Source organism: Nicotiana tabacum, chromosome 8 (genome assembly GCF_000715075.1).
Source record: "Nicotiana tabacum cultivar K326 chromosome 8, ASM71507v2, whole genome shotgun sequence".
Classification (NCBI taxonomy): domain Eukaryota; kingdom Viridiplantae; phylum Streptophyta; class Magnoliopsida; order Solanales; family Solanaceae; genus Nicotiana; species Nicotiana tabacum.
The window spans coordinates 47,035,574-47,056,297 of NC_134087.1; the positions used below are offsets into that span (position 1 = coordinate 47,035,574).

At 36.1% G+C, this 20,724-nt stretch overlaps 2 protein-coding genes across 7 annotated transcripts; one reads left to right on the top strand and one right to left on the bottom strand.

Annotated features, from left to right (window-relative positions):
* The first annotated feature begins 8,062 nt into the window (after positions 1-8,062).
* LOC107783500 (uncharacterized) lies at positions 8,063-11,198 on the top strand. Its single transcript, XM_016604483.2, has 2 exons — positions 8,063-8,647; positions 10,625-11,198. The coding sequence occupies exons 1-2, from the start codon at positions 8,432-8,434 to the stop codon at positions 10,859-10,861; spliced, it is 453 nt and encodes a 150-aa protein (XP_016459969.1). The 5' UTR covers positions 8,063-8,431; the 3' UTR covers positions 10,862-11,198.
* Positions 11,199-13,200: 2,002 nt separating this feature from the next.
* On the bottom strand, positions 13,201-19,626 carry LOC107783463 (uncharacterized). 6 transcript variants are annotated; one of them, XM_016604449.2, is made up of 10 exons: positions 19,361-19,624; positions 19,076-19,180; positions 17,153-17,198; positions 16,990-17,041; positions 16,139-16,234; positions 15,066-15,119; positions 14,910-14,975; positions 13,837-13,915; positions 13,611-13,757; positions 13,201-13,510 (listed from the first exon to the last, which is right to left on the bottom strand). In XM_016604449.2, the coding sequence occupies exons 1-9, from the start codon at positions 19,451-19,453 to the stop codon at positions 13,680-13,682; spliced, it is 669 nt and encodes a 222-aa protein (XP_016459935.1). In that variant the 5' UTR covers positions 19,454-19,624; the 3' UTR covers positions 13,201-13,510; positions 13,611-13,679. The 6 variants fall into 6 exon arrangements, with proteins under 6 accessions (XP_016459935.1, XP_016459928.1, XP_016459924.1 ...); XM_016604442.2 differs by having other exon boundaries at positions 16,990-17,032; positions 17,138-17,198; XM_016604438.2 differs by having other exon boundaries at positions 17,138-17,198; positions 19,361-19,623.
* Positions 19,627-20,724: the final 1,098 nt, after the last annotated feature.

Consider the following 20,724-nt stretch of genomic DNA (forward strand, 5'->3'; position numbering starts at 1 on the left):
TTCTGCAAACGATTTTGGGCTACAATCCCTGCAAGCGGCTTTGAGGACAACTTTACTGCCTCAATTCGTTTTACCGAAAGAGTTAACTCCCTTAGCGTCTTGGTTTGGAGATTATGTGATCCGCCCTCCTCTTTCTTCCTTTTAGGGACATATTGGAGCGTGGGACTTACTTTCTTTCCATAAGATGCAATACCCCCTTTATGAGATTTATTCACGTGGGCGGGTACCTCCTCAGTAACAGTTTTGGCTTTACCAATAGTCACATAAGCTCTTTTAGCTATGGGTTCGTCATTCTTGCTTTTCGTACCATCATCAACTTTCAGCTCCTTCACAATGTGGTTCTTCAAGTAGAACTTTGCATCGGCAAAGTGTGACTCAACCTCGGTGAATGGCTCATCATCAGCAACTACCGTCTTCTCGACTTTACCCTCGTAGTATTTTAAACATTGATGGTAGGTAGATGGAACTACTTTATTCTCATGTATCCAAGGCCTCCCAAGCAAAACATTGTATGAAGTCTTCGCATCGTTCACATGTAGCCATGCACTTGATTGCATATCTTCAATAGTGATTCCCAGCCTGATCGCGCCTATGGCTCTTTGCCCCCCTTGGTTGAATCCTTGGATCATCACACGACTTTCTGAGAGTTCTTTCATGGGAATACCAAGTTCTTTCACAGTGTGGATTGGTAAAATGTTCACTGAGGATCCTCCATCAACCAAAATCCGATTTACCCTTTCATCGCGCATATAGCCAACCATGTACAATGGGCGGTTATGAGGAGTGTCACCTAGCAAAAGATCGTCATTTGTGAACGTGACCTTTTCCTCACAAACATTAACTTCTTGAGGAGTGGACTCGATGGGCTTTTCCGAAGATGGTGCCAACGGTAGGTCATCACTCTTTTCTTCCGCTTTGTCAGCATGGCAACATGAGGCATCAATGCCCTCATGGGAAATCTTCGTGTGGAACCAACTTGGTAAAAACTTCTCCAAGGTCATTGGATGTCGTGGCTTTTGAGAATGGTGCATCTCCACTTTTGCTTTCTTCAAATGCCTAACTGGATTCTTTTTCGTTGGTCTTTTTACCATCATCTTCCTTGTTGGTTGTTCTATTGATTCTTTTCGTGGGCTCCTTTTGTGGTGCCTACGACGAGTCACCAATGTCCAACCTTCATCATCATCAGGTTGATTGACTTCAGCTTTGTCGCTCTCCAGTAATTCTTCATCTTTACTTTCTCCAGAACCACCTAAGTCATCCTGACTGAATGAGCCAAAGGTGATAAAGACTTAGTTTGCGCTTGCTTTCTCATCTTCAAGCATGATCTTCTTTTCGCGAGCCAAATCCATGAATTTATCCTTGAGGACAAAGCACTTCTCCAGAGGGTGGCTTACAAGTCGGTGATATTTGCAGTAGTTCGGGTCATTTGTTTTCCCAGCTTCATTTGGTTGCTTCATCTCCGGAAGCTCAATGGATTTAACTCGAGGAGCTCTTCGAAAATGGCTGGCACATCAGAATCCAGGAATGGGTACTCTTTTTCCTGCATTTCTTTTAGAGTCAACTTTCCACTTGGCTTGTCTTGAAAGGAAGTGGATTTCATACTCTGCTTCTTACTTACCTTCGTCGTGAACTTCATATGTAACGTATTGACATTCATAGTTTTTTTGCTTTTAGACTTGGCTACGAACTTGGCCCACTTCCTGACTTCTTGCTTGTCACTCACTTTGCAAGGTTCATAGATGAGTAGCCTTTCATTTCCAGCGGAGGCCATGCTCAATTCCATGTTATGGGCACGAGTTGCAAGTTCTTTAAATGTGCTAGGCTTGATACCTTGCAAGATGTAGCGCAATCCCCAATGCATGCCTTGGATGCATATCTCTGTGCCTGAAGCTTCACTAAGACTGTCTTTGCAGTTGAGGCTTGCATTCCTCCAACGATTGATAAAGTCGATAACTGGTTCCCCCTTTCGTTGACGAGTATTTGTAAGCTCTATCATACTCACCATGCGTCTTGTGCTATAAAAGCGATTGAGGAACTCTTGCTTTATTTGATCCTAGTTGTCGATAGATCCAACCTCGAGGTCCGTATACTAGTCAAAAGCATTTCCTTTTAGCGAGCGGACAAACTGCTTGATGAGGTAATCTTCATAAGTCCCAACATTGTTGCACGTCTCCACGAAGTTCGCAATATGTTGCTTTGGGTTACCTTTACCATCAAACTATTGAAACTTCGAAGGTTGATAGCCAGCAGGCATCTTCAACATATCGATCCTTGCAGTGTACGGCTTTGCATATGTAAGGGAGGATTTGGCAGCAACTTCATATTTGTTCTTAATGGTTCCTTCGATGAACTCCTTCAGTTGATCGATTGGAATCATCCCTTCAGATGAGACAGGGATAGCCTTAGTGGATGCTGCTTGTCTTGGGGGAGAGTCACTCTCTAGAACTTCTGGGAGCTTGCCGGGTGCATGGGTAGATTCTTCTTCCATCAAGATTCCCACCCTGTCTGTTAGCTTGTCAATTCTAGCCTGTTGATTTTGCATGCATTTGGTCAAGCTAGCGATTGCTTCCGTCAAGTTTGCCAACTGCTCCTCCATAGATGAAGTGTTTGTCACCATGGTTTGCATGATTGTCGTGGATGATGGAGAGTAGCATGGATTTTCACACAGATTGATCCTTGACTGGATCACGCTATGTGGTGTAAGTGGGGAGGATCCATCGCTTGAAGCATCATCATCTTCCTTCACAGCAGTGCTTGGAACCGGAGAGGTCAAGCAGAGCAAGAGTTTTCTTGATCTTTTCAGTAACATCGCTTCCTCCTTCAGATGCGTTTGTGGAAGATCTTGCTCCTTTTGAGGATGAAGATCCGAAAATAGGGGTTGATGCGGACGGTACTTGGGGTGATTGTTGTCCTAAAGAGCTTGCTTTGCTCCTCATAACCGGTCCGAAGCTTCCAAAGGTGACATCGAGGATGCTTTCCACATCAGCATAGAACCTGGAGTTAGCAACCTTGGTGGATGTTGATCTGGAGTTGATTTTCTTCGAAGCCATTTCAATGTTCTTGAACTTTGGTGATTGAAAAGTTGAGATGAGAGGTAGAGATTGTCCCACTGGGCGTGCCAGAATTTGTAGACAATAAATTTGGTTCGAGAAAATAAAATCAAGACCGAAAAATATCGCAACAATCGTAGTATTTTATTTCGAATATTTGAGTGTTACAATCTCTATGAATCCTCTGATTCTACTTTTCAATAGTAAATAAATTCAAGGGCCATTGAGCTTGATCTTGAATCTATGTTTGTTGCCACGAACGATGATCTTGTTCTTGAGCTTGAGCTTGATTGCTTGAATTTGACCTTGATTTGTTCTTCGTTCTTGAACTTGAACTTGATTTGTTCTTCGTTCTTGAACTTGAAGCCTGAAACTTGTGGAGGAATTTGCAGCGTTTGATCCACGAGCTCTTTCTTGCTTCTTGTTATAACTTATGGTATCTTTTCTGAGTTATGAAGACCCCTATTTATAGTTGTGGAAGGGAGCAGTCATGATAAGAACAAACTCTTTCCGACCAATCAAATTGAAGTGTGACATGGCCGCATTTGATTGGCCAGAACATGTCACTTGCATACGTGGCACGATTTCATTGGCCTTTCAGTGTGACTGGGCATGCCTTGTCATTTTGACACATGGCATGATCCTATTGGCTCTTCCGCTTCACTTGGCGTGCCACATCATTTGACACGTGGCACCAAATTGGGCCTCTAGGAAGATGGCATCTTGGGCTTAATGAAGTGGGCTCATCACTTTTAGCCCAATTAAATGGGTCAGCCCAATGGATTAAGACTTATTTATTTAATCCATATATATTGGACTTATATAATTAATTCAATTATATTAGCCCATAATATTTATTTGGACTAGCATATTAAAATATAGTCCATATTATTTTATCGATTTAAATTCGATAAAATTTTAATGCTTACAAAGTGATCAAATTACAATTCAAGATCAAGCTCAAAGGTCCTTGAATTTATACTAGAAAAGTAGAATCAGAGGAATCATAGAGATTGTAACACTCAAATATTTGAAATAAAATACTACGATTGTTGCGATATTTTCGGTCTTGATTTTATTTTCTCGACGCCAAATTATTGTCTACAAATTCTGGCCGTAGACAATAAATTGCGTCGAGAAAATAAAATCAAGACCGAAAAATATTGCAACAATCGTAGTATTTTATTTCGAATATTTGAGTGTTACAATCTCTATGAATCCTCTGATTCTACTTTTCAATAGTAAATAAATTCAAGGGTCTTTGAGCTTGATCTTGAATCTATGTTTGTTACAAAAGGGCCTTTGAGTTTCAATAGGACCATGCCACGTGTCAAAATGACAAGGCATGTCCAGTCACACTAAAATGCCAATGAAATCGCGCCACGTGTGCAAGTAACATGTTCTGCCCAATCAAATGCGGCCATGTCAAACTTCAATTTGATTGGTCGGAAAGAGTTTGTTCTTATCACAACTCTTCCCTTCCACAAATATAAACAGGGGTCTTCATAACTCAGAAAAGACACCAGAAGTTATAACAAGAAGCAAGAAAGAGCTCGTGGATCAAGCGCTGCGAATTCCCGGACCCTATGACTGTTAAGGTGTTAAATTAATCCAGTCTATTACACATAGAATATGTGTGGTCATAGTTTCTTTCAAGCTTTCTTCTGTGACTGTAAATTTGAAAGCTAAAAAGATTTTTAATTTATTTTCTCAAAATTTCTTTAGTACTTTATGTATTTTTAAATTATATATATATATTTTGTGTAATGTTATAATAATTTTTTTTCTTTTTAAATGATTGTGTCGCTGTAGGTTTTTAATTAGTAAAATAAATTCTTTCTATTGTGCTCAAATATTAAGTCTTTTTTTATTATCATATCAATTCCATGCCCATGACTTTAATTTTGTGAAGGCAAAAACTAGCGTTTCCAACTCGCAAGATCAAAGGAATTGAGAAAAGTTATTATCACAAGAAGGTATACTCAATAATTTTTCTAGAACTTGCTCTAAATGTTCTTCGAGGCGAAATAATGGATGACACTGATTCTTGAAAGATGAAATTAGACTTTCTTTGATACACCTTTCAGCCTCTTTTAGTTTATTCTCTCCAAGAAAAAAAATGAAGCTTTTATCTTTTAGAACCTATCTTTGAGCCATTATCCTATTTTTTTTTAAAAACACCATGGTCTATAACCCCCAAAATAAAGAAAAAAGGAGATATATATTACTACTACAGTTATTACTTCTTCCAGCCATGATAAGTAATGTTTGATAGAAAAAGAGAAGAAAGACTGTGCAAGGCATGAAACAGAAAAGAAAAAAGAAAAAGAAAAAGAAAAGGAAAAAGAGAGAGATATAATATATAAGTATGTGTATATTCTTATAACTCTTTATAAAAATAAAAGAAAAAAGAAAAAAAAAGAAAATGCAAAAATACTGGAGAAAAAAAGATGGAATAATTAATATCAAGGAACATTTGCTCCAAGCTGGAAGAAGAAAAGTCACTACAAAAATATCTTTATCCTACCAGCCTGAAGCCTGACATTATAAGCCAAGGAAAAGTCCTAAATAGATTTCAAAAATCAGTGTTGAATATATATTAATGGAGATTAACATGAAGAGCAAGCCTATGGACGAACAATTGTGATATTCAAGACTTGTGATCATAAAGTTATCAATTCTGAAAGATTCAAGAGGAAAAGAATGCAAATTTTGTTTTTTCAAAAGTAAAATCAGAAGCAAGGTAAAAGATTTGGTGAAACTTAAAAGATTAATCATTTGGCATGATGAAGGAAGTTATTTTGAATAAATTTTCTATCCTACAAAGACCAACGTTTTGAAGAAAATGTTACCAAAAAAAAAATTATTAGTAGAAATGTTTTTCCTCGAGGACGAGCAAAGATTCAAGTGTGGGGGAATTTGATGGGTATAATTTATTCATATATTTTTATATGTCAAATATTAAAGATTTTAAATAAAACATGAATAAATATACCATGTTCACCCATATTTTCTAACATACTTCGCAGGAGGAAGAGCGTATGAAAATTAAAGAAAAGAAGCAAAAAAGAGTGAGAATTGAGTAGTCAACTGGGAATGAAGAAGCAAAAATAGCACCATAGTTGCGACAATGACAATTGGAATTCATGAAGCAAATTACATAGTTGCAACTAGCAAAGTATAGTTGAAACTATGGTTCTTCCTCTGCATAATGAAACTCATTTGACAAAGTTATAGTTGCACCTACAATTTTCATAGTTGTAATTACAATTTCCATAGTTGCAATTACAATTTCCATAGTTGCAACTATGGAGAACCTTAGGCAAGAAAACTCTATAAATAGAGTGTGAATTTTGAAGAGAAGACATCGAGTCTTGAGAAGAGAAGAACTATTCTTGGTCTCTATTTTGTCTTTAATATTCCTAAGTCCTAGCAGTTATTCTTTTGTGAAAAATAATATCTTTGCTGACAATTCTTCGTATTTCTAAACTAGGTTCTTTTTCTTACTTCATAATGGAGTAATCTTTTTTTTTGTTGGGATAGTTGATGAAGCTTGTATATATATTATAATACCATCTCAGTTTTAATACATTCTTGGTTTGGAACTTTCTATTTATATTTTATATTGTGCTATAATAATAGTTTTTAACTAATCATTGTTAGCACTTCTATATATTTTATCTTTAAGTTACTCTTATATTAATTTTGTAATTCTCACAGAGCAAAATTAATATATAGTAACTATTGGATAAAATAGTAAAGTGAGATTAATTATTAGTAAGCTATTATTAAAAGTCTGTAATCTTGTTTACCTCAATTTTAATTCTCACGGAGGAATTGTAGTCGCAGGAGTATTGATTTAGTAAAAATATTCTCACGAAGTTTTTACTATCTTTAGCACAATTCAGACCAGAAGATATTTCGATTTAACCGTCACCAGTTTTAACTCAATTAATTACATAACCTCACGGAGTGTTATTAGTTGATTAATTCTTGGTGAGATAAGATATAATTGTATTAGCAATAAGCAATTATACTTTAGAGAAATACATGTAGAAAGTGAGATTTTATTATAATATATTATCAAGTGAATTCAACGATTCTCAACTCTTTTAAATCACAAATCTTTCGAAAGTTGTTTAATTTTGTTAAGTATTTAACAAGTTTTAATTTCACAAACTTTTCATCAATCTGATTCTCTCAATCAGTAGTTGAAATATTAAAAGCCTGTAGCATAGATGTTTCAATCTCTGTGGGACGATATAATAAACTATACTAGATTTTGACAAAGCACGAGCAGGAAAATCCTATACACATTGGCCTCGTCAGTATAGCCAAAGTTTTGTTATTTGTTTGATGTCCGTTTATGCAAATTGACTCTTCAAACAAATATTCTTCAAGAAGAAAAAAGAAATAACTTTTTTTTAATGTTGACTGATTTTGTGATGTTTCTTTCTCCAGCATGTATGTTTACTTTATTATATATGTAAGTAAACTTTTATTTGGTTTTGTAAACTCTTTATTTGGATAAACATAGACGTGTACCCTATATATTAAATTTATTTTAAAAGAATTTCGTTTTATTCAAATCTAGCTACAGTGTTTCAAAGTACTATACTTATAGGATTTTAAATGTGAAAGAGTTTTATAGTTATATGGAGTAGTTTTTTTTGCTAGAGGCGAAGTAGTATTTAAATAATTAGAAAAAATAACAAAAGTTCCTAACATGATTGCATATGATAACATGATAAAAAAGATAAATTTTATATTTAATTTAAATTCGAATTTTAGAACTTTATATATAAATTCAAAATTATTTTTTAATTCAAATATATATATATATATATTATATTTGTATTTAACTAAAATAGTCAAATATATAATAAAGTCACCATATACTATTGACATTTATTAGTTTGCCACTTGTCTTAACCATAATGTCAATTATATATGATAACTTTCTTGCTTTAATATATATATAGATTATGAGGGCCATTGAAGAATGTATAATGCTGTACTCATTGACTGCCACCTGGTGGCAGATATTTATTTCTCTCCGGTAACAAATGTGATCGTTGCCCTCGATTTCGGTCTTCCGTCCCTAAATTATTGACAATGAGTCTATGACCTTCTCCGATCTTTTGTGGTTAATTGAGGTAGTGAAAAAAGAAGGCATTTTTTTCCAGCTCGTGGCACCTCTAAACTAGTCATCATCATAATCGTCATCTGTACTTAGCGATTCGCCGATCACCAGTCAGGTCGAAGACGTAAGACTTAAGATCTGCCGCCGATTGTGGATTTGTGAGCCATTTGCTGTTGCCTTCATTTACTGGTACTTGAAATGCATGTGTATCTACTTAGAAGTTAGAACTAGAAAGTGAATGGGTATATTTAGGAGATTAGCTGGGTTTCTAGGGTTTTCAAAGGACGAAGGGCAAGAGGTGAGAGAAGAAGAGGACAACGTAGGTGAAGGAGCTCAAAATAGTAATAATGTACCTCTTCGCAAAGGATTCAGTGTCCCTGTTCAAGTTGCTGTTCCCAGAGATCTACCTGGTCCTATCCTTATTCCCTGTACTACTGGCCATGGCGGCGTTCAGGTAATTAACTGGAGAAGGGGAAAAAGTGATAAGATATGAAATTAGAATGTAGTTGACGAAAGCTGGTCATTAAATTTGACACTTCAAAGGCATCGTTGCATCTAAATCAGAATCTTAAAATTGGTTGAATTTGATTGACATAATTTTACTTCTTATATTTCACTTCATGGCGTTTTTCTTTCAATTTTCTCCAAATAAATGTTTTTTTTTTTTGGTGTAAAAGTATTTTTCTTGCATTATATACAATTATATGCACATGGATATATTTCCTCCATTTGCGTCTTCTTAACTGAAATCCATGCTTTAATTGTGCATTGTGCTAAAAGCCATCGCAACTTGGTGCTTTTCTATGGTTTCTGCCTTCCACAATACTATCTAGATGAAATGGCGTTTCAACCGCGATGATTTGGTGGTTGAAAACATTATCTTATAAATTCTGAATGAACGAGTGGAAGTTCAAATTAGATATTCTATTATAGAGCTAACAATCAATTTCTCTGGATAAGAGGATTACTTAGAAGTAAAAAGGAGAGGATGTGATAAGAAAGAAGGTGAAATCCACCCACTACCTGTGCTGGTGGAAGGTAGCATGTAGGTACCCCTTGGAATTAGTTGAGATACGCGCAAACTGGCTCAGACACCACAATTATCGGTAAAAAGGAAGATGAAATCCCTTCAAAGCTATTTTGCGTCAACCATATAAGTATTCTCTCTCATTAAATACCCCTACATCTGATGTGTTGATCTTCTTGCCATTTCCTTTCTTTTAATAGCTCATGTAACTATTCTTTAGTTCTAAAAACCTATGATGGCTAGTGGCCACCTCTTTAAGAAAATTAGTATTTGGTGTTGGGGAGGATGCACTTGCAGGCCAATTTTGGGGATTTACCAACTAAATGTATGTTAAATGAGTGCATCTGGCCACCTAAAAGGCTTCTATGCTCTTTTAAGCTTTTGTAATGCATGTCCTGTAGCAATTGGAAGTGCATAGAGCCATAAACCACTAGACTCAGACTCAGAGAGTACCACTGAATACTGTAATATGCTTACACGCTCTTCTCGGGACCTAGTATTGTTTGTGGCTATGTTTCTAAGTTCCAGGGACTTGTTGAGATAAGGAGGGGAAGTCCTCTGGAGATCTCACTTCTAGCTTGTTATTGAATGACTCTGGAGATAAGGTGTCTTTCAATTAGGGGGGGGCATCATCCCGAGTTATGAAGGCTGCGGTTGGCCCAAAGGTCGGAAATTGATTTCTCGGACATTAAAAAAAACAGGTGTCTTTCCATTAACCTTCTGTGGTATGAGCTCTGATGTTACGTGGCCCATCTGATAAGCATTTGAAAGCCGGAAAGAAGAGTTCATTCATTAATTTGTTATTCCTCATATTCTTTTAGCTTCTAGTACTTCTTAGTGCTCTCTATCATACTCAAAATTCCTATATAGCCAACCTTCTTCTCCCTCTAAAACGTACTTGAGAAATAGGAAAAGGGTATCTGGTAAAAAAAATGATTTTCTAGGTTACAGAGGACATGGGAAATTGTTTGAAGGAGGATTCACATTTTTTTAGGCTTCTTCACTTGAGGTGTAGTCAATTAACTTCTTGAGACCGTGGGTCCTGCTGCAGTTTTGTTAATGCCCGTCTGTGCTTCTTTGCTGGAAATTTTGGTGTTTGTGCATTTTCTTCTCCTTGCGTTTCAAAATCCTAAAGTTAAGCTCATAATGTTACAAATAGCATGAGTATTTAAGTTTCTTGATTCAATTAGAATCATATGAGTAAAGGTGCATGTTCTTGGATGGTGAAGAGAGAATGACAACTATGTTTGACAGTCCGTATCATGATCAACTTGTTTATATAACTATGATTTCTTGATTGACGCTGAGTGCATCCTGTTTTGTGCTTTCATTGTCTTAAATTTAGAATAACTTGTTAGTTTGCGAGGCACATGTTCATTAGTTCACATTTTTATCCGTGCTTAGGGATTGAGATGGTATGCCAAGCGTCTTAGGATAGATGAAGATGGAGATGTGGCAGACGAGTTCCTAAATGAGATCCAGCTGGATATACCTTCTAGTACAGAAGAGAACCACAGAAAATTCCCTAGGTTTGAATTGAAGTACAGTACAAAGCCTGCGAAGGTAACAAGCCAGGCACTCTCAGCTTCTGGAACAATTAAACATCGTGTGGAATATGTAGGCAGATTGGAGTGGATGTGAAAACTTACTCTTGGTAGTTATTGAAATTGAGATGGGGTTTCACTAAAATGACTGCAGCTACGTAGCTTGATATTTTTGTTTTATTCTCAAGGACTAACAGTGTGTTTACATGGGGTGGTATTGATGGATTCATTTTCCTGTTGGCTCTGATTTGTGGGAAGCTGGTGCCAGGGAGTGATGAAACGTGGAACGGCACGACTGTACTCTTAAAAATTTGCAGTATACACATACTATTGAACTGTCAAGAATATCATGTCTTTTTAGCTACTGTATCATTGTATGTGTTGAGAAATATTAGTGAGCATAAATTACCACATCCAACAAGCACTTTTGCAGAGTTCCATTTTCCTTTTCTAACCATTTATATATATCTATAAAATCACTAGGATTTTTTGCTGCAATTTTCAGTAACTCAACGCGCAAAACAGTTTTTTCCGAGCTTTATTAGTAGGTTGCGACAGTACACCATTCTTCGTTTCCTTTTTATCTTTTTGGTACTGTTAGAGCCAGCTATATGCACATAGATTACTAAATTTGCAAATACACCCTTATACTAGTACCTTCACCTTGGTTTCACGAGTGCTCTAGGAAAAATTCCAAGTGTACTGTTCTAAAGCAACCAGAACTCGTTTGAAGGGCGTGATGATAAATTCCATCAGAGAAAACGTTGTTTGAAGCATATTATTTGCACCGTTTTGCGCGTTGAGTTACTGAAAATTGCAGCAAAAAATACTAGTGTTTATATATATATATAAACTTTAGCAAGTGTATACTTTCATATTAACAAAGATTTCAATCCATTGTGGAGTAAAGCATTGACTTCTCTTGTCATATTAAATAAAATTCTAACTTAGATTTTCATTTTTCCAAAAACTTCTGAAAGCGGTTAGCATTGTTGGGGTTTTAATAATGTGATTCAGATTTTAAATAAATAGTTATTTCATGAAGTAACATACTTTCAAGAAAAAACACGTCAGTATGCTTGTGAATCTTTGTGAATACTCGCATAATGAAGAAGTCGGAAACAGTTCATCGCCTATGGGCTTGATCTCATCTCTCTTCTCTTATTTTGAAAGTTTAGTACTGTTGTGTACAAGACCCTGGAAGGAATTCACCGTCTACGGCTCACTGGGCGCTGGCGATTACATTTAAAAGTACACATTATCAAGAATCTTTTTTTCAAAATATAAATGGAAGTGTCTAATCGAGAGTTAGCATCTATGAGGTAAGGCTGTTCAAAACCGAACCGAAACCGTTAATCGAATCAAATTGGCTTATTGATATCGGATTATCGGGATAATGAATGATGAACGGATTAAGATTTTATAATTAATAACTTAACGGTTTGGGGACGGATTACTCAATTTTCTTATCGGGTAAACCGTTAACCCGATAAGAATTTTTCTATTTACACGCTCCAACAAATTCAGACTACGTACTTGCCGCAGATTGGACTATGTTGCCTTAGATACATTTGAACCAAGTAACTTAGATGCCTTTATAATAACCAAATGAAAAATAAGTGGAAACTAATAAGAAGTTAGAAATGCATCTGTATTTTGTGCAGTAGTATTTTTTTCATAATAGAATTTACCAGCTATATATATATAATACAATTGTTTAATCAATACTTTTCAGAAAATATGCATGAAAATTGAGACAGTACAAATACAATTCCAAGATAGAACCAAAGAAAACATCACACAACATCTCAAGATAGAACTAGAGAAAGCGATCTATGATTTGAAACCGTTTGGCATTAATTGAATGATTGTTAAATTTTTTTTTTACTTGGTTTAAACGATAAACCGCCCGATAATCGTTAATCCGATACCAATCCGCCCGTTGTCTTATTGGATGGCTAGCGGATTACTACATTTATAATCCAATAACCAATAAACCGAACCGTTAAGCGTAGTTATCCGCCCGATAAGCACCCCTACTCTGAGGGGAACTAAAAGATTGTTGAGTTATGGACTATTTTCTGGAGTGCACATTAAGACACACCTAAGAAGGTCAATATCTACTCTGTGCTACAATGATTTGCAGATGCTAAGGTAAATATCTACTCAATGCTTCTTGGTTAGACTTGCTTTTGTGAGTGAAAACTGAACTCAGGAAAATATACCATCGGTTAAGGAAATAGGGGATGTGTTAAATAGGAAACTCAATTTTGCTTCTCATTACACTATAGCACTTGGAAAGTTTTAAGAAAAAACAGATGAGAGAAAGAAAAAAATAACCTAAGTATAATCCCCACCAGTAGAAATGAACACTTAAACAGAGTATTTTATCAGTTTGCAGATTATGATAACCAATAGCAAAGCATGAATTCAGTATTTTAGATGAAAAATTTCTCACTGAAAAGCTAATTACTTGAACATTATCAAAGCATGATTATATGACAGGCAGATTACAAGACGAAGGGGCTATTTTGAACATACACACGACGCTTTACAAGTAATATCAGATGCAACAAGACGAAGGGCATACACACGGCGCATTACAAGTGATATCAGATGTTTAGGGAACGATCTACAAGTATTTTCAATATCCTATCCTGATAAAAGTAAGAATCTTATGCAGCATCTTTTGTTAGATCCTCCTAGGCCATGTTCAAAATTCGCCTAGATAGTGATAACTTTGTGACTGAAGATGAAATACAAGAAAAATCAGCCAATGAGTTCTACACAAGCAAATAAAGAAAGAAACAATGGCAAAAATCATGGTGATTAAAGCATTTGCTCACCTGGACAAGCACTACCTTCAGCACAAGAGCTCGGGAAATCCCTCGATTGGACAAATGAACAACAGAAGGTCATGCCCAGAGTAGGGTAACTATGAGAAACATCATAAAAGCCAAACCAAAGCAGAACCCAGCGATAACCATGAAAGCCTGCATTACAAAGTTACATGGTTAATTGCAAAAAGCTTGTTACATTGATGATGCTGGAAAAAATCACAATTTCACTTACTTTCCCTTGTGATTCAAAATTCATCTTGGTTGTAAACCATGATAATCCTCTGTCCACAAAAGGAGCGAGAGCTAAAGCCCTGCGGAGAATCAGCATGTGCTCTAGATTTCAAATTCTCACAGATAAGATACCCATGCAGAAGAGCTAAAATGTTTTTGAAGAGCTAACTTTTTAAGACTGAACCTCATACTGAAAAGAATCTAACAAAATAAATTCTGTAAAAGCACAAAAATTATAATACAATTTCAGGAAACCCCATTTTAAAAAACAACCCGGACGCATGGTATACGTGTGTGCATGCATGCGTGCTTGACAGAAACTAGTTTAATCACTCTGGCAAAATACAACTAGATCAGTTCTATCTGAAATGTGATCCACAATTTCCTCCTTTATTCTCGTTCCATGGGGAAAATATAGATAGAAGAAAGATATATAACCTAAGCATGTTCAGAAATGCAAAATGTATGTAAAGTATATGAATCAGACACATTATTGACTCCTAGAAACATAGATGATAAGGGTTGACTCACAGCTCATAATACCAATTTTTCTCATATTAAATAAGCTGTAGAAATCAAAGAGTTCTCTCATGAAAGAAAATCATTGGTGACATTATAAGAGAGAAATACTCATCTCATTCTGTTGTTATGTCCGTTGAATGAATTCTACATGAACAGGAACCTATCATATATATGCTGTTATCCTATTGGTGCTTTTATTAGATGCAAAATGTCAGCTTAAGAGGCTGAGCTAAATGTAGGATCATACACCAAATCGACCTCTTCTTTATCTACACTCCGTCACTTCCTTTTATATGCACGTTCACTTCTAATATGAAATGCTGGTTTCCTTTGTCTCCAAAGAAGTACATAGGATGGAAACATATTCAATTAGTCCAACTAAAAGACAGAAAACAGATTTGTTTTATCTGAACAAGAAATAATGAAATAGACAATTACAACAGAAACTTTTGCAATTTGAAGGCTCCCACACTAACTCCCAAACATAGGCAAGGGACCAAGGACTCATAGTACACAATTCTGTGGCTAACATGTACATCGTTGGATTCTCACCCTCCTGCTCGGACAAGCTTCGTAACTTGGCTACCAGCCCATACCATGGCCATTACTTTGAGAAACCTGCAGATGAACTGGAACTACTTAAGTTTCTCCAAAGAAGCCAATCATAGATCAACTGGAAAGGAAAAGAACTCATAAAGTTACAGTTACCGTTCAACTGCAGCAAGGTAACCCATTCTTCCAGGTGATGGAGCAACATAAAACCTAGAAACAAACAAAAATTAATGAGAATGAAATGGATAAACCATATGATATCGTGTAACAGAACAGATAGATGTGATTCTGGTCTTTCAAACACATTTTATTATCATGAGAGACTAGCTGTGGATAGCAGTAAAACAATGTATATTTTCTCCCCTCACCACTGCTTGGTAATATTACTCTTATGCCTATCCCTGAAACTTGGTTGGAGTATTGCCTCTAGACACAAACTGGTTTTCACATTGGATAGCAGCAGGCGTTGTGCATTTGATATGTAAACTATGGCAGCTCGAAGGAATACGACAGGGCAAAGTTTTTATTGATACCCTGATATTTGATCACTGAAATCTTGTCTGTCACCATTTTCAAATGTTTACCTTAGGCCTTGCATGCAAAAGGCAACCAGCAACCTTTTTTTTCCCGGTGTGTGTCATGTCTTTGTGTGTATGTATATACAAACAAATCAATGAGCTAGTTTTACATGCATAAATTTGCATAGGAATCCAAAGGATCAATTAACTGAGATTTTAAAAAGAATCAGAGATTTCTCTTAGAGGTGAAATGACCTCTTTGTATATTATCATTCCACGATATGAGTTGACGAAAAATGAACATAAGCTTCCTTTGAAAGTACAATGAGATCTTTTCATAAGAGGAAGAAAAGCTGAAACTTCTCTAGTAAGGATTCAATATTCCTCATGCGCAATCTTTATTGATAGAACTACTTTTCCTCTCCAGCCACATCCACAAGAACTCACTAAAAAATCAATAGACAAAAATGTTCATGTTTTTTCCACAAGAAAAATCTTTTTTATTCTATTTTAATGTTGTTTACCTATGAAATTGAAAAATGAATTTCTCCACAGGGTAAAATTGAGGTGTGTAAGAATCTACAAACTAGGGCTTATAAGTTTTCTAAAGACCGAATAGCTGATGGAAATAGTGTATCACTGGTCCAATATGCTACTAAATATTGGAAGTAGAAGTACAAATGGTCCTGTTGTTCACATCACATCACATACCACACAATAAGAAAGGTAGTAAGATAGTATGCAGTATTTAGTAGTCCATATGATAATACTCCTGCAACGCCATATTTTCTCAATCTTGTCAGAACACTGAAATGCAGCAAGGAAAAAGAATTAGATCTTAACATTGGGTGTTCCGCCAAACTGGATATTGCGAGTGTTCACCTCAGCATAGAAAAATGTGAAGAGAAAGTTCCACAAGATATAAAAACATATACCAAGACCATACTAGAATTTTATGTCAATAAAGAGAAAGAGAAGAGGCAGAAGATATTAAGAAAACTTGAAAATCTGGCCCCCTATCATCAATTTAAAAACACATTAACTAATAGGTCATGAAAGACGTTACCAGGAGAAATAGCACTTCTGACATAGTTTGATACAGTATAGAGCATAAGTGAAAGGTTGTGTAGCTTTTTTGGTGGTTTCATTTTCTTTCTTCTGCTTCTTCTTCTTGTTCTTTTTAGAAACAATGTTTGTTTGGTGTCATGAATTTCAAAAGTGGAGATTTAGGAGAACTCTAGAACCATTGTTCCACCAGAATTATATTGTCACAAGTGATGGTATCCTCCAGTTGAACCTATGATTTAGTATGACATTCCACTAAATATATTTGTTCAATATGTGAAGGAGGTGGTAATTTTTTATGTACCATAGCACACAATATTTCTGCCAACTAAGGGAGGAGAAAATACCAAATGGCACAATATTCTTACACATATTGAACTCTCAATAGTCAAAATAAAGAAGAGTCGAACATGGAAAGCTGTATAGATAGCAATATCAAGCGTGTCTCAGATTTTCCATACACTATTGGTCAAAGCAGTGCAAGAAGTGGGACTTACTTGTTTGATGTGAGTGATTCTGTTTGACTATTTTCATGGTTTTCTGCAGTCCCTAGCAAGACATAAAAGTATACCCAAACATAAGGTTTGGGTGGTATGGAGAACATTATATATTAACTGTTACAAAGACATCAAATACACACTTTACCTTTTTGGAAAATACCTTTCTGATCTAGAGGACTATTTTGAAACTCTGGTGACTTGTAAACCTTGCCTTGCACAACAGTAGAGAGGTTAGCTACGAGATAAATCACCACATCATGAAACATAGAAGTAGTACCAAACTTAGGAAATATGGATAAGATTTGGGAAACATTAAAGGAAGACCAACGAAGACATATTTGATAATACCAAACAGGGGTACCCTGTAAGTTTGACACATAGAATGCATGATATGATCGTCCCCAATACCATGTATTATTAGTTTGCATGCACCCTTAATATGACAACCAATAACAAAAACTACACCAGAATCCAAAACTAGTTTAACTCTGCTACATGAATCCTCTATATCTATTCCACCTCTTTTTGGCTCGGTTCCGTCGACTACTCAATAGCTGTTTTTAGGAAACATACCAATTTTCATATGAATCCAGTGAGATCAATAGATCCAAATAGGGGAGTTCTAGCTACAACGGAGATTGGTGCTTGAAGTACTAAAAGACCTATGCAACTCATGAACAGAGCTGGGAAGGGGGCTTGAAGAGTCAAGCTTGTCCTGGATCGAAGAATGAAGCAAGCAAGAGGGATCAAAGCCATTGGAAATGCGAATGTACGCCATCTCTACTGCAATTGCATCAGCAATATTTCCGGGATAACATGAAGCTAGTGAGTTAATTTGCGCCTGCGCCAAATTATTATGTGCAGTTGCATGACAGAGCCATAATGATCCAGTGGCTTCCGGAACCAAATGTATAGAGAGTGAATGCAACTCCCTTAGATGCGTTAGCATCTCTTCTCCAAAGCTGAAACATGGACAAGGTTGTATTTTGAACCTAGTTTTAGAGACTCAATGCTTTGTATTAGTTCTTAATGGGCCTAACACCTTAACACTACAATATAGAGTTAGATTTCATTTTAATTAATCAACTTTTGATGAATTGAAGAGTTCCCAAGTTAAGCTTGAAAAAACCTCTTGTGACATTGGGTGTTGCCCTCTATCTCTCCCTTTTGAGCCATAACTTGGACTACTTGAGATGACTGTCTAAGTAAAAGTTCCGTTATCTTCTCCCCCTTGTTTATTTTCTTATAATCTAACTTAATTGCTTGTCATCAAACAAGGATTTAGGTCCTATTTAAGATTGTGTTTGAGATTAAGTTTAAGAATTGGATTTCTTCAGCCTAATGCTCGATTGCTCGTGGGTGTTGATTATTTGTATTAACAGGGCAAGGCTGCCAACAATGCTTGGTTTGTGCATAATTTCATCCTTTAGTTAGTTCCCATATATCCCTTTTATCCTTAGGTTCTGCTTCTGTGCTCATTCAGCAATCCTCCAAATTAGTGAAACCAAATAACAGTAAATAATCTAATCTCAAGAGTAGGCACTCTAGTCCAAGGAATTCGAAAAAACACTAATCCAATCAGTCAATCAAGAATAGACTCCTCAACTTCAATAGTATGATGTGTGAACGATCAATCAACTACGCTTAAACCCAAGTCAGTTAGGGTTGGTTATATAGATCCTCTATATCCATTCCAGTCTATTCAGGTAATAGCATTGCTGTAAAATGAATCACGTTAGAACTCATCTCTACCGAGAGATTACTACTTCCTCTTCACTAATACATTACCTCATTAGTTGGGCACAACAATGTAGTAGAAAATAGATCTGCTGTATCTCTCTGCTCTGAAAAAGACCAGCTAACAATTGAACTAACAACTACATGAAAATGATTGTATAAAAGAGAAGGAATTACCAATTGAACTTTTTTCAAAATGTACAAATTTAGTACAGTATGTGATACTTAGCACCCACGGGTTTAAATCCTAAATCGAAAGAAGGCAATGCAGCAATACTTTAAGATACAAGATGAAGTCAGCGAATAAATTAACAAAAAACAAAAGGAAACGAGAAGAGGCAGTTACACTATTATCTCCATTAACAGAACAGCGACGCAGCAGATGCCTCGAAGTTAACTGCTTTTGCGGTAGGTACAAGTGACGAGTGCACAGCACGCTGGAAATGCTAACCTTCAAATATATATGAAATTAAACAAAACAATCTTGTCATTTATCAACTAGAACGTCTTAATCTAAAATTTTCAAATTCAAATTAATTTTTTATTCAGGTAGGAGAACCACTATACTTTACCCAAAAAAAAAAAAATTGGGTAATTCTTGAATGAAGAATTGAGAACAAAAAGGGCTTACATGGCGATGGAGAAGGCGATGGAGAAGGAGAGGTAATGAAGATGAAGAGCGAAGGGATGAAGAGAGTGTAATGGTAAGAGAGGAAGAAGACATGAATGGGAATTTAGAAAACAAAGGGAGCAAATTATAAACCGCTACTCTATTACGATGCCAAAGAGGATTGAAAAGAAGATAGCGACTTCTCGTTTCAAGATGGTTAAAGAGGGAAAATAATTGGGATGTTTACAACAAACCAACTTTCCTTTGGTGTAAACAGCAAAAGCGGGGAACTTGTTAAAGGAATACAGGTAGAAGTCTTTTAATTTTCCTTTTTGTTTTTTATTCTGTTACTTTTAATTTGGGAAAGATCTCTTATAAATATATTATATTATGGATGTTCATTTAGTACTCCATTGTAAATTATCTTCCTGAAGAAGCTTATCCATATGGGACTCCACCGTAAATATGTTTATCTATTTAGTACTCTATTGGAAATAAGCTTCCTGAAGAAGCTTATCACTTCGGTACCCGGTTATGGATAAACATTACCCTAGGTAGAAGATTATCCATACCGGGTATAATAAGCTTATCCATTCAGTACTCCGTTATGGATAAACATTGCTCTCAGTAGAAGATTATCCATATCTGGTATAGTAGCAGCTTACACAACAGCTTGCGTAGCAGCTTACACAGCAGCTTGTAATAGCAGCTTACACAGCAGCTTGCGTAGCAGCTTACACAGCAGTTTGTAATAGCAGCTTACACAGCAGCTTGTAGTAGCAGCTTACACAACAGCTTGCGTAGCATCTTACACAGCAGCTTGTAATAGCAGCTTACACAGCAGCTTACACAACAGTTTGCGTAGTAGCTTACACATCAACTTCCTTTCTTCTATAAATAGAAGAGATTTCAGTTCATTATGTACATAAGTTTGAATTCGAATAATATATCAGTTTCTCTCTATACTTGTCTTTACTTTATAGTCTTTATTTTATAACATGTTATCAGCACGAGACTCTGCCATCTCGAGCAAATATTTTGAAAGTATCTGAGGTAAGAACTTTCTTTTCCTAAATAATGTCAAATCTTTCCAAACTTGAATTTGTAGCCCTGGATATATCGGGCAAAAGCTACATGTCTTGGGTGCTTGATGCTGAAATTCATCTTGATGCGATGGGTCTGGCAGACACCATCAAAGACAAAAATCAGGCATCAAACCAAGACCGTGCCAAAGCAATGATATTCATACGCCATCACCTTGATGAGGGCCTGAAAATGGAATATCTTACTATTAAAGATCCAGTCATATTGTGGAATAATTTGAAAGATAGATATGGCCACCTGAAGATGGTCGTTCTTCCACAGGCACGATATGATTGGACTCA

Excerpts from the sequence above, each read along its gene's own strand:
- LOC107783500 (XM_016604483.2), top strand. The coding sequence starts at position 8,432 with ATGGGTATATTTAGGAGATTAGCTGGGTTTCTAGGGTTTTCAAAGGAC. Across the intron at positions 8,648-10,624 it reads CTGGCCATGGCGGCGTTCAG|GGATTGAGATGGTATGCCAA; the intron begins GTAATTAACTGG and ends ATCCGTGCTTAG.
- LOC107783463 (XM_016604438.2), bottom strand. The coding sequence starts at position 19,453 with ATGTCTTCTTCCTCTCTTACCATTACACTCTCTTCATCCCTTCGCTCT. Across the intron at positions 15,120-16,138 it reads ACTACCTTTCTTATTGTGTG|GTTTTATGTTGCTCCATCAC; the intron begins GTATGTGATGTG and ends GTTTGTTTCTAG. Across the intron at positions 13,758-13,836 it reads ATTTTGAATCACAAGGGAAA|GCTTTCATGGTTATCGCTGG; the intron begins GTAAGTGAAATT and ends TTTGTAATGCAG.